Here is a 14,860-nt window from a genome sequence, read left to right on the forward strand (position 1 = left end):
AGAAATGAGACTGTCAACTTATGAGTAACCATTACTTTGCATTGGATCTGATCTCATAAGAAAGAATGAGAGGTTTATGACATGAAAGCTTGGGGTATTACATCAAGGTACGCCGCGACAAGTGTCATCATGACCCTCATTTTTGGGTCGTGACATGGGAGGTGGATACAATATACATAGAGTTTCACTTATAGAACTTGTTTTTCCTACTTTCATTAAGGAATTTTTTTTCCTCATTTTTAAGAAACTTGTTTTCTAGAGAAAATATTTTTTTAAAATTTTGTCCATCCAAACATGAGAAAATACACCTGTAGTCTCTAAATTAATGAATATTTACGACAAATATAGATTTCCATTCATGATTTACTAAAGTTTTCAGATTGAAGGTGTGTTACTGTTCGGTGTGAAGAAAAATATTTTTTAAAAAAATAAATGAATTTCATATTTAGTTATATATAATCTAGACAAGTATTTGAGAGAGGTGGGTGGAGATATAGGGGTGTTGGGTTGTGTGGATTAGGGTCGTGAGGGTGAAGATAAGGTGTTGAGGTTGGGGAGGATATGATCAATACGGAATACCATTTGTGGCATTTGCTTTCTTACTTTCACCAGGAAAGTCATTTTCCTCGTGTTTAAGAAATCTAGTTTCCTAGAAAAACGTTTTCTCAAAACTTGATCAGCCAAACATTAAAACATAAAATATATTTATTTGAAAAATATTTTCCTCTATATACATTAAGGGTGTGTTTGATATGGGGGAAAACATTTTCAGGAAAATGTTTCCTTATTTACGTTTGATTGGACAAAATTTCTGAAAAATATTTTCTGTAGAAAAACAAGTTTCTTAAAATTAAGGAAAATGACTTTCTTAACGGAAGTAAGAAAATATTTTCTTATTTTCTCATGTTTGATTGGACAAAATTTTTGAAAAATATTTTTTCTCGAAAAATAAGTTTCTTAAAAAAGAGGAAAACAACATACTTAATAGAAGTAGGAAAAACAAGTGAAAATGTTTATTGTATCCTCTCCCCTACCCAATGACCCCAAATCCCTATTCCTTGACCATCCCAGAGGCCCCACACCTCACCCTTCCAAACTCTATAGTTTTTTTGCTAAATTAAATATAAATATGAATGTTTTTGAGATAACATTTTTTTTTTTGCTTACTTAACAAACATTATAAAATAACTAAGAAAGATTTTTCCTTGGAAAAAATATTTTCCATCATACCAAACAAATGCTGTCTAAAAAAATCATAAAATACAATGAAAGGGTACAAAATTATATATGTATGAAGGAAAAGGGCAGTAGAGATTATATCATTGATCAGGATACATATGAATTGAGGTAAAATCAATTCCCTTAATTTGATTGTTGGAGACGAAATCAGTCCCAAATTCAAGAGATTTTGGGTAATATTGCTTCCTGTTATTCCCATAAAATTCTTCAAGTCCAATCTCCAAAAGATGATTTTTGTCTATTGATTTAAAATGTCTTGTCATTTCTGTAATCCAATACTGCAAAGTAGAAGTTCAACAAAAAAAGATATTTATTATAATTCATGAACTTTCGCTCTTTTATTAAAAGTAAATATTTTCAAACAATTATAAAGTTTGTACTATAATACAAATTTGCACAATAACACTATCAACTTTATTTGTATTTTCATCTTTAAGATGTAATTGGTCATTAATCAAATGTGTTTGTTAGGGTGAGAGGGAGAAAATATAAAGAACCCCCCCCAACCCCCAACTCCTCTCTCTCTCTATATATATGAATAATACATAATAACGTATAATATGTATATTTGATCAGAGAATATAATTATTTTGGCAGATTGACTAAGCATATAACTTTACTTAAATATATTTTACCTGCATTGTCTTTCCAGAGAGGTCAGATGTGCAACGAGGCTCATTCATTAACTCCCAAGAAAGAATGGTTGGATCATCTTTATATGCCACTTTGGTTATTTTGTTCACTCTTGTAAGCACAACCTTTATACAAAAATAAATAAAATTATAACAAAAATAATAAATTGAAAAATTAAAGAAAAAAACTGAATTTTTGGTTTATAAATATTTTAGTCAGTGTGCAATGTATAATTTGATTATTCATTTATTATAAACTTGATATACACACGATGTAAATCTCGACAACAATTACAAATTTATGCGATTAGATGAGTAAATTTCTTTTTAATCAATTATCTTAAAATTATTGAGATATCAAAAGTACAAATAAAGACCAATAGAGTTTACGTGAACCCGTAATCAACTTTCTAGGTCCATTTACACTTAATTTCCCACATAAAGTAAAAAACGGACTAGAATATAATAATTTCACGAAACAAATAAGTTAAACATCTCATTAGTTTATCAAAATAAATATTTACCTTAACATGATTTTTGTAGAAATTTTTGACCTTAGGATTATTGAAGAAATCATAATCACTTGTCAAATTCTGTCCTTTTTGCACTGCCCATGCTACATATTGTTTCTTTCCTCCTAAAGCATCCCAATTGTTAACCAATCCAAGAATTAAGTGAATGCCATATTTCTTGGCTTTTGATATAACAAAATCCAATCCTTAATTAAAAAAAAAAAAAAAGCTTAAAAAGATGAAGAAGATATAATACCAAAAATATTAAATAAAATATATAGGGCAAAATCAACTATTATGTGAGGGGAAATCAATTTTGTTATCTGATAACAAAGAGTAAGATTGACGTCCATTCTTACTTTAAAAAAAAAAAAAAACTAAGAAAAAGATTATCTATTTTATTCGTATAGTAAATTATTGAAGAAATAATACAATACGGAAAAATAATAAAACATATTAAAAAATCATAATTCTTAAATATTTATAAAATTATTTGAAACATTTGCTCGTTATAAACACCGGGAGAACACTGTAAGGGTCTAAAACCACCATCAGTAAAAGCCCAAGTTCTAGCAACATTCATTTTATACTTTGAAGGTTGTTGAAAGATGGTGGAAACTTTATTCCTTGTTGATGGATAAGAAGTCATTATACATTAACCAATAAGCATTAAAACCATTTAAATAAAACGGTTTTCCTTGTAATGCAAAATGAATTCCATCTGTATGAACAAAATTAGATTTTGAAGAAGCTTGAATAGGCTTGCTAAATCCATTTAGGAATATTGTCAAAACAGCTACCAAAATGAAGATGAATGAGTTTTTCATCAACATTGTTTTTAATAATGTAAAAAAAAACAAAATGAGAAGAAAAAAAAGAGAGGAAGAAATTGATTTGTGCTTGATGTTATATTAATGTCTTGGTGTTGTATTTATATAGGTGAGAAATAATTAATTAGAAAGGTTTTATAATAAGATATAGATAAGATTTCACAATTACATAATAATAAATAACTGTAGATTTAATTTTGATCAAATCTAATAATTTTTTTAGACCAATCTTTTCTTTCTGAATTTAAAAAGCTTTGCATCCTCTAATACACAATTCCCTCAAATCCAAAATAATACTATTGAAGCACTCCAATTTTTTAACATAAATATTTTTGATGAAAATTTTATTTGAAAAGTGAAGCTTTTAAAATTTATTTTGTTAAAATCTGACTGGTGAAATTCAGTGGGGTATAAATTCATACTAGCCCTTAAATTTAGGGTTAAATCGTAAAACACAATAAGAGCTAACTCTCTTTATGGTAATTCAAATATCGAGAAGATTCAACTAAAGTTACTTTTAATTTTTTCTTCCGTATATGGTCATCTAAGTATTGAGCAGATCTGACTCAAGTCACTTTAAAATTTCTTCCTTGTATAGTCATCAAATATTAAGAATATCCATTAAAGTCACACTTGATATTTTCCTGATATGGTCATCCAAGTAAGAGAAGATATGACTAAAGCTACTTTTGATTTTTCTTCCTTCTATGGTCATTCATGTATTGAGAAGATCAAACTATAGTTATTTTAAATTTTTCTTCCTTATATGTTCATCTAAATATTGTGAAACATTAAAGTCACTTTTGAAATTTTTTCCTCATATGGTCATCCAAGTATAGAGAAGATTTAACAAAAGTTAATTTTGAATTTTTCTTCCTTATATGATTATCCAAATATTTAGAATATTCATTAAAGTCACTATTGAATTTTCTTGCTTATATGGTCATCCAAGTTTAGAGAAGATACGCCTATAGTCACTTTGAAATTTTTCTTCCTTATGTGGTTATTTAAATATTGAGAAGATCCGTTAAAGAAATTTTTGAATTTTCTTCCTTATATAATCATCCAGGTATAGAAAAGATCCGATTAAAGTCACTTTTAATTTTTTCTTCCTTATGTGACCATTCAAGTATTGAGAAGATTTCACCAAAATCACTATTGAAATTTTTTCCATATAAATTCATTCAACAATAGTATTATGTTTTACAAAAACCTATTTCCCTCACTAGATTCTTAGTTGGCATGACATTTCATATTAATTTTTTATTTTCAATTTCATGTAGGATAAGATTTAAACTGAAATATAAAAAATTATCCACATTGAATGTTTACACCCAATTTTAGTTAGATTAATTAACCATAGTCCATTGAAGATAGTGTCAAATATACATGTAGTCTAGGAGCTACAAATAATTATCCAAAAATAGCAGAACGAGAAAGGATCAACTCTAGGCTCTAAAAGTTTACCCTATCTCCGAAGCAACAACAAGCCTGAGGGTAACGTCAGCGAAGTTGGCTCATACTTGAATCTGTATTTGGGAAAAGATGCAGAAATATATCATAATAACCAAAAATAATAGGTACTCAATAGGCATCATAGGCCGACCGACCTAAATTACAGTAAGAGTATATTAAAATGTGAGAATGTAAACTAAAGTCAGAAATAAGAGACATAAATGAAAATAATACTTCAAAGCAGCCATTATGATAAATATGCAAAATAAGTAATTTAAAAGTAAATTACAACCTAACTTGTCATTATCCAAAAACAGGCCATGATGACATTTATCGCGATCGAGCCTTGATAAAACAATCACCCAAACTGATAAAGGAAAAACAAAATTAATTATAGCATAACCCAACTTTGAGACTTCTAGAGCAAAGTCAAGCCAATATGAAACATAGTTGAAACAAAAGTTTGAAGGAAATCTCATAAATCCCCAAAATCTGATGTCAAAGTATAAGATCATCCTGTATATAACAGAATTTGAGATACATGTTTGCCTCTGAAATAGAAATAAAAACATAAAATAAAATAATAGGAGGTCCGGAGTAGGCTCTTAAAACCCTAAGCACCCAATACCTCGAGCATCATTTCAAAATCCGCATGATATCAGCCACCACATCTAGTACTCATACTGGGATCTACTCCAAAAGAGCACAATAGGAATGCGTATAGTCCACTTATACTAAGTAGATATCATAGGCTAAATGAGCAAATAGAAAATAAGATAAGTAAAATATACTATGAGCATGTCACGTGCAAGAAGAGAAGTCTCAAATGATAGATCACACCGTCTCTATTAATAGTTCTAATATATGTATACACAGAAATGGAAACAATATATATATATATATATATATGTATACATAAAATCAAGCAAGATGCATATGTAAAAATAATGCAATGCAATAATATGTGGATGAGACAAATGATGAAAGCCATCACATGACTTTACGTTTACACCAATCAAGCTCACATCTACTAGGTAGGACCCATGAGAGGTTCGCAATCCAAATACTATACATCAATCTCAACTCATTTCACTTCTCCAGCTCGTATTCATGGAGAGGAGTTTTTATAGACGTGTCTTATTTTCATTCAAAAAAGTGCTTCTTAATAGTACCAGTATCTCATGAAGGTATAAATGTATGGAATAAGGATACAATGCTCACAATCAACTCCACATGATGATATTCAATTGATATAACATACATACACACAAAATTCATGATTCATCAACTCCAATTAGGCACTATCAGAATTAATATACATGTAAGATATCATTAATATTATATCAACACCTAACTCGAGTATTTTATCATGATAAAGCCAAGCATTGCTCTAATAAGGCCTATATTTGAAAGCTAAGACCTCACACAATCACCGTACCTAGAATAAAGACATGTTGGATGCACAGATAAGTCTAATGATGTCAAATAGCCCCCACACGAGCAATAAACCATATCAAATAGTACAAACCAACCACAACAGAATATTAGCTCCCATGCAGGCATACAATAGTACAACTAGTCTCATAATATAAACCTCATAGTTGTTTTCCCAACCCATAATATTTTTTACTTATTCATTAACTACTCGACTCAATCTAAAAGAAGTTAAGCCATAACCTATCTTGAAAAGACTGAATTTTGGTCTAAGTGCTTCAACCCTTAGCTTTTCCCTCACAAATCGCCTTAGAACCAACTATAACATTTAAATATAGCATCTACTCATTAAAAAAAAGCTAATGATACTCATATTTCCCATATTTTGGTCGAATAAAAAATGAGCTAAAAAACAAAAGGGTCAAAATTGGAATTTTGATTTAAAAACACATTTCCAAGATTAAAAGGGTCTACATGAGAAAACCCACGCAAAAATGGGTTTCAAATGAGGTCCAAATTTAAGAAATACCATAATTTTAATTTGGGGGAAAATCCCCAAAAATCCTCTTTGGGAATCTTTGATTTCAAGGAATTTAGATGATAAAGTTGGTAGGAAATAATTTAGAATTGAGCTAGGTACTTATCCGCACAAACTTACAGAAGAAATCTCTCCCTAAATCTCTTTTCTAAGCTTACAATACGATAAAAATGGTGAAAATGAGCAAAAAAGAGGATAAAATCCCAAAATTGAATTGTTTTCAATAAAGAAAAGGGGTTGTTGACCGTTGACTGTTGACCTAATTTTTATTATTGTTTTCAAGTCTTTGAGGGATCCTTGGGATTCGTTCGAGACCCAACATAAATAAACCATACATGCTAATAGGAAAATTTTGATGTTTCGAAATCAATGGCAATATTAGATTTTCAAAAAATAATAATTATTTTTAATAAATTAATTCCTAAGACCCTATTTTACTATTTTTCAAATCAATGATCGAAATGAGATATAAAAGCCCAAAGCTCGAACCAACCATGCTACTAGCCTAAAGTTGATATTTCAGATCTACTATCGCCGTTTATTTGCTATTGGCACTTGGAATAAAAAATGTTGACCGATGTCAACTATTAGCTCTTAAAGCCTCAAACTCACCCAAACCCTTCCGAAAGATCTTGGAAATCATGCCAACTATCCCTATAATCCAAAATAAATATGTAGAAATTATAAGGAATGGTAAAATTATCAAAATGCATAAAAAAAAATAAATCACTTAAGTTAAGGTCATTACATAATTATAACCTAACTGGGTGTGATGACCCTTCATGTCATTTTTCGTACTATCCACTTATTTTCGTTGTTAAAGATTTTTCATACCTACCTCAAGTTATTTATGACTTGTTGGAATTGATAGTTCGATTACCAGGTAGTTCATTTGATTTAAGAACCAATTCCCCGTTTAAAAGTATTCTGTAGTTTTGAATGGCTGCCGAGCGAAAACTTCAGTTAAACAATCTCGAAAGTAAATTTTGACTTCTCCAATAGCTCTAGAATATCGGTTTTAGTCTATAAATACCCTTGGTTTGGGTCCCAAAATACTTGAGTTCATTTCCATCAATTAGTCAAAAAGTGAGAAAATCGGCAGACATATGTGTGGGGCCTACAATTGGTCTAAAAATCCTTAGATGAAAAATATGACTTCACCAATGCATCCGAAACATTGAATTTAGTAGGTTTACATAGTTCATTTACAAAAAACAGAGTCTGAATGAGTTTGGGAGGTCAAAAATAAGTTTTGACCTCGAGGACCCCATTTAACCGCAACCAAGGTATTATAAATAGCCCCCTTGGTCGGTAAATTGACCATTTTCACTCTTCTTTGAGCCCTAGAATCCCTATAGTGATCTATTAACTTCAAATTGATTCTTGGGGGGTAAGTTAGAAGCTTGATTAACATATATTTTCATGATTAACAACAGATTAAAGGTACGAATCCATCCTTTTTCAAGCTTTAATTTCTTGAATTTTGACTAAACCCCAAATTGCTTGAGGGAATGATTTTAGAACAAATATGATTTGTTTTCACCTAATTCTTGAGGGTTATGATTCCTTAGTGGTGTATGAACATTGGGTTGGTCTCAAAAATATGTTTTCCATATGTGGGACCCACTTGGGATTTTTGATGCCGTTTTTGGATCCGAAGCAAAATGGTACAATATGGGTATCGAAATTCTCATAATGATGTATATATTGTGCTTTTAATATCTTGGAACCTTGAAGAAGCTTCTCAAAAAGGAAAAGTAAAGATTTAGCGGTTCGTGGGCATTCTTTGGATTTGAGGTAGGTTAGGCTTACTCCTTGTTAGATTGAGCTATGTTTTGAATAATTGTGGTATCTTTTTAGATAGTGATGGGTTTTAAGTATTTGATTTATGAAATCCAAGACTTGGGTTAGTTGGACCAATTAAGCTATATGAATTTTAGAAGTTGAAAAGCTTGATTTCTTTCCCATTATATTAGGTGGAATTGACTTTGTTACTCATGTTTAGCATGCGAATACCTTAGAATACTCAACCTTAGATATAATTCTCTAGTTTCTCATACTTAGGGTAAATTGGTCTTAGTTTCTTATACTAGGAAAGGTTGCCTTGGTTCCATTGGACTTAGTAAAGGTACTTGAGTAGAATATCTACCTTAGGTCTTATAGTGGTTTGCAATACATCTAAGAGTTTATTTATATACCTTAGCCTAGTTCGGGGTAGAAATTAACTTAGAATGCATTTTGGAGATTTAGATGTAGGCTTGTTGTTGTAAGACAAGACTTGTGATTAGTTCCCTTGAACCTTTACACCTAGTAATTGACTAAAGAGTTCCCTTTTGAGGCAATATTGATGATTTTTGGTACTTGTTGATTATGTGGAATGGAATTGAGAATGATGCCCAAGTAATTTTGCCTTTGTATGCCTTGTTGGCTAAAACCTATGTCAAGTTATTAATTATGTTATTACAGTTATCTATTTATTTGGCTAATGAACTTGCTATTAAGCCATTGTCTATAATATGGCCTAAGTCATAAATAATATTATTGACCATGCTATGAATAAATTATGGATCATGTAATGATTTTTGTCGTTGTTCATACTAATGATCAAATATCTTTAGGCCAATAGTAGGCCAATAAATGCTACTAATTGTCCATTGTTGATGATATTGCTTATGGTTATGCCCAAGGTCTAAATGACTAAATTATGGATTTTTTAATGATGAGTCTGTCACAATCCGAGACTACCCCCTAATCGTAACACGGTGCTTGAAACCAAAGCGATTCTAAGCTAACCCATGAACTTGCATGATACTTGAGCAACTAATTTAGAATAAATTAAATAGCTAGTTTTGCTGTGAGGAAACATAATCATAATGAAATCTGAATAAGTAGGTAACTGATAAAGTTTATAATCTGATAAAACTGAAGAGAGAACTGAAATTTACATTTCATGACCCTGACTGACTATCTATGAAGCCTCTACTATACTAACTATAGATAGTTGGGACATGCATCCAACTAACCCTAATCAATACATGTGAATAATCAAAATACAACACAATACATGAACTACAACTGACTGGAGTTCTCAAAATAGAAGAACTCATCACCTGCTGGCTGAAAGCTGAGAACTGTCTGACCCTGGTGTCTGAACTATGTTGGTACCTACATTATGAAGGATATAGCCAAAAATGCATATATGTGGTTAGTATGTTGGAATGTATTGAGTGTAAGGAGACATGCACTAAATCATAGAAATATTTAAAACATACTGTAAAACTGAGGATATAAGTTAATTTGTTGAAACATATATTTGAAACACGGCTATACGTGAAAAACTATAAATCATAGAGAATTCATAAATCATGAGCTGAAAGTAATTCTGTAAGCTAGGAGGCGGTAGAAATATAAATATTGTAAACCATTCTCTTGTCGGGTCGAAAATATTGTAAAAGTTGTATTGAGGATGACTTATGAATACTGGATCTAAGACTATATTGTGGGAACTGACTTAAATCAAGGATATGAATATACGAACATACTGGACCTAAATGAATAAACATACTAAACCAACATAACATGTATTAAGTGGATATGATTAACTGAATGACTGATGCCTGTGTGACCAAAAAACTGAAATCTAAGTAAAGGGATAACTAACATCTATATGTTGAGTAGCAACTATATGAATACTAATTAACTAATATTTGAATACTGATTAGCTAATGTTTGGATTGACTAAAATGCATGGGGTATTGTGCATATGAGATAAGGACTAACTGAACGACATGAGATAACTGAGAATGAATGCATAAACGTATAATATCTGAGAATCCAAGACCAAGCATAAATTTATACTAAGATAAAGCTGTAATCTGAAAGACTAAAAACTATAAAACTAAAAATCTATACGCTTGTTCAAGTAAACCTGAACTGAGAATATACTGAATACTGTACTGAGACTGTGGGAGGTATCATCTAACCAACATGCCCCAATATGAGCTAATCGGGGTCAAACTTGTAACCCAGTTGTAAGGGTGTCAGTACCGTGCCATGAGTACTAACACTAGCTGTGTAGATCCACTAAACTGGTGTCTCGAAGGACTAAGAAGTCAGCCTCTACTAGCAGGTTCTCTCATGAGATATGTGTTAACCCTCAACTGGAAGGTAGAAATCTCTAACCTACTCTAGCTATGTAGTTCTGTAACTCGGGGATTACTATAAAGGGTCACACCCTCTACTATCAGGTGAGCCCCCATCCCTAGATTCGATCGGTAATAAATCCTACTCCCAACTGAACTGATACTAGTATTGGAATGGACTAAACTCAATTGAACATTATTACATAACTGATAGTGCTCATCATGATCATAAATATGTAAGTATATAGATAAGATTCTTGGATTAACTACTTTAATACTTAGAAAGCTGAATTTATGTAAAACACATAGGTATTGGGTATTCATAAACCGCCAGCACTGAATGTTCTAAAAATATGATAATAATGCTTAAAACACTGATACGAGATCATGTTCAGAACCCAAAATATAACACAATTCACCAACTGGGTAAGTAATATGAATTTGACTATGGAAATGTGTTAAACGTGAGAAAATAACATAATTACATGGTTTAATTCATAATTTGAGGATATATCATGAAATCAATGGAATATGACATGGAAAGTAAGATTTAAAAATATGAAATATCTTAATTCATATGGAATCACATGGAATTGCTTGTAGACATGGTCTATGCTTGAGTTAATGAGAAGTTCATGGACAAATCATGAGTTTCATGAAAGATTCATAAAATAGAGATCGATTCATGCTTTTGAGTTGAAAATAGATTTTTGGGATTAATGGGTGAAAGGGATCCATTGATGAATACCCCACATACCTTGATTGGATGAATCTTTGAAGAGAACTTTGAATTTAGAACTTAAATTCTTGATTCTTGAGAGATTACACTTGGATTTTGTACTTGGGAAGAGGTGCAGGGTTTTGGGGTCGTGTACTGAATGTTTGGGGGTTATGGGAGTGGGAATAATGTGTTTTAAAACCCCCTATAATGTTTAGGAGTGATTAGGAATGGTTTAGGGGTGTGAAAAGACTTCAACACCCTTGATTTAAGTCAAAAGAAAGCACTTTTAGAACCGTGTAATCACCATGCGACACACTTCCAATCGCCCAAGCCAAGGTGGGCGACGCGTAGCCAATCACGCACTCTTTCCATTGACCTTTTGCAATTGTCATGTGGCATACGACATTTGCATGGCCATAACTTTTCGCTTGAGTATCATATTAAGGCAAAATTAGTTTTATTAGAAAGATAATTCAATTATCTACAATTTGGTGGGTCTTATGATGCAAAATTCCTCATATGTCAAAAGTTATTCACATTAAAAGATGACTCTTATATAATCAAATACCAAAATTTGGCCGAATCAAAAGTTTTTAGCTCAACTTTGCTCTAAGCTATTCCTATGAACATTTTTCATCTCGATAGAACTTTAAACTCTAGGATAATGATCATGACATATATATTCAACTATAAATCATGAGATTATATCTTACACACGTACAAACGATGGTTTGATTTCTAGCTCAAGAATGCGGGGTGTTACAGAGTCCTTGGCTATACTCTTAATTAAGCCGTTATTTAGGCTAGTGTTTGGGTTGTTAACTATAATATTGCGCAAGTTGTGATCATACTTAATAATTATTCTAATAAATTAAATTGAAAATCTTTCTTATTGTCAATATTGGAAATGATAATATTAATGGTGTTAGAAGACATGCTTATTGACACATATAAAGATACTCTATTAATTATTGACATACATATTTATGGATAAATTATCATTGACAATGAATGATGAGATATAAAGGTATGCACCTCCTTATTTCTCTTTTTCTTTAACCCTCATGGCTCTTGCATTTTAATTTAGCCCTTGTGGGGCTTGTCATTTACTTTAATCCTTATAAGTCCTGCACTTTAGTTTAGCCCTTGTGGGTCTTATCATTTACTTATTTGTCATTTACTTTGGCCCTTGTAAGGCTTGTTCCTTATTATTGATATTGATTATTAATTGCCTATTATGATAATATTGTGATGATATGATGATACCCGATAAGGTCGGAGGATATGTTGATGATATTGATATACGGTTTGAGTCTGGAGGATATGTTGATGATATTGATATTGATATCAGTTCGAGTACGGAGAATATGTTGATATTATTGATACCCGATTTGAGTCTGGAGAATAAGTTGATGATATTGATACCCGATTTAACTCTGGAGGATATGTTGATGATATTGATACCCAGTTTGAGTTTGGAGGATATATGATAATATATTGATACCCGTCGGGGTTGGAGGATATCATGATGATATAATAATGTCTGGCAAGGCCGGAGGATATTATGATGATATACTAATGTCCGAAAAGGATGGAGGATATTATGATGATAAATTAATGCCCAATAAATCCGGGGGATATTATGATGATATATTAATATTCGGTTTGAGTTCGGAGGATATTATGATGACATGATGATGTCAGGCAAGGTTGGAGGATATGATTATTAATGTGCTATATGTGCATGTACTGATTGAATTCGGCTAGCCCTATGTATGACAATTATATGTTTATTTATCTTCTTGTGTAGTTGGTTATAATATTGATATTAGAGATGTCGGTTATAGTCTTCTAATGAGTTGAGGTATAAAGTTGTATAGTGGTTGATTTAAGAACGAAAGATGCTTAGTGGTAAAGAGGACTAGTGACATTGATGGCTATTAATAGGGATGATTATTTCATTATGGTGATAATGGGTTTAGCGATGGTGATGATTAGTTGCTATTGAGGACTAAGTTTATGATGTTGATTAATTGTTTAATGAGGATTTGAAGATTAATGATGCTAGTTAATAAGAGATGTTAGTTAAGAGATAAATAAGTGTACTCATGGTGATTAGTGGTCTTTAGTTAAATGATGACTAGTGAGATTATGTTGGCTAGAAACAAATATTATTTAATTGGAGAATATGGTCTAGTGGTAAATCTTGTCTAGATTCTACTTTTGGGTAGTGAGTAAATAATGTTAGTCGTTGATCCATGAATAGTGATGAATAGTAAATGTAGACACCTAATTTCGTCCCTCCCCGATATCGTTTTTACCTATTGTTTACCTTATCCTACCGTGTACCCTCACTCGTGTGATAATCCCTCCACAAAATGACAAAAATAACAACCCCCTAACTAATTTTGTTTTATTCTAATATTCTAACAACCCACCCAATTAAAAAATAACACCTACCTACCATATCCTAACAAACTCTACCCCACCTCACCACTACCCCACCCTCATCTCATATATACACACATAAAAGGAGAACATTCCAATTTTTTCTTTTCTTCTTCACACGACACACACAGATTATCATAACAACAGAACCATCCATATAGAGACGCACAAGACACCGACTTCGTCATCATCTCATCTTCTCCAAAATGGAGCTCACGCCATTTTTTGAAACTCCATTTCCTCTTCTTTTCTTTTTCTTCTTCGCACAAAATACATACATCCACACTCACAGAAAAAAGATAGGAGAGCTTTATAAACACAAAAATGGCATAGAGAGGGGAGAGATCGGAGAAACAGCGAGAAAATAAGGGGAGAGATTGGAGAAACAACAAGAAAACAAGGGAGAGATTGGAGAAACAGAGAACTACGAGGGAGGACAGAGAGCTACGAGAGAGTATCGAGATCTGTGAGAGAGTGACAGAGAGCTGAGAGAGAGTGACAAAGAGCTGAGAGAGAGTGATGGAAAGTTGCGAGAGAGGGAAAGATGGTCAGAAAAGAATGAAAACTGACGCGAAAGAGAGAAAATGGGGGTGGTTTGGGTAGATTTCCGGCGATACTGTGGCAGAGCCATCGCTGGAGATCAACCGTAAAAACATCCCTGAGCTTTGCCTCTTACTACTTGATTGTTGGTCGCCAAAATCTGACTTTTCCTATTTGGTTTTTCCTACTGTCAGTTCGCCGGAGCTCGGATTGTATGGTTGGTTGCCGAAATCTGACTTTTCCTGTTAGTTTTTCCTACTGTCAGTTTGCCCAAGCTCGGATTGTACGTTTTTTTCAATTTTTTTTCGTTGAGGTTGTGGTTTCATCTATTTTGGTGTTTCGCCGTCGATGTCAGTCCTCGGAGTTTTC

The 14,860-nt window shown here is 32.1% G+C and overlaps 1 protein-coding gene across 1 annotated transcript in view; it reads right to left on the minus strand.

The window, feature by feature from the left end:
- Nucleotides 1-1,122: 1,122 nt before the first annotated feature.
- The window catches only part of LOC107848938 (mannan endo-1,4-beta-mannosidase 4), a 44,455-nt gene continuing 30,717 nt past the window's right edge, over nt 1,123-14,860 (minus strand). Inside the window, exons 2-4 of the mRNA XM_047410957.1 lie at nt 2,396-2,589; nt 1,875-1,997; nt 1,123-1,517 (exon numbers count right to left, since the gene is read on the minus strand). Of these exons, the coding sequence (XP_047266913.1) occupies nt 1,320-1,517; nt 1,875-1,997; nt 2,396-2,589 (515 nt within the window). The 3' untranslated portion in view covers nt 1,123-1,319. The remainder of the gene's footprint in view (nt 1,518-1,874; nt 1,998-2,395; nt 2,590-14,860) is intronic.

Source organism: Capsicum annuum, chromosome 1 (genome assembly GCF_002878395.1).
Source record: "Capsicum annuum cultivar UCD-10X-F1 chromosome 1, UCD10Xv1.1, whole genome shotgun sequence".
NCBI classification, from domain to species: domain Eukaryota; kingdom Viridiplantae; phylum Streptophyta; class Magnoliopsida; order Solanales; family Solanaceae; genus Capsicum; species Capsicum annuum.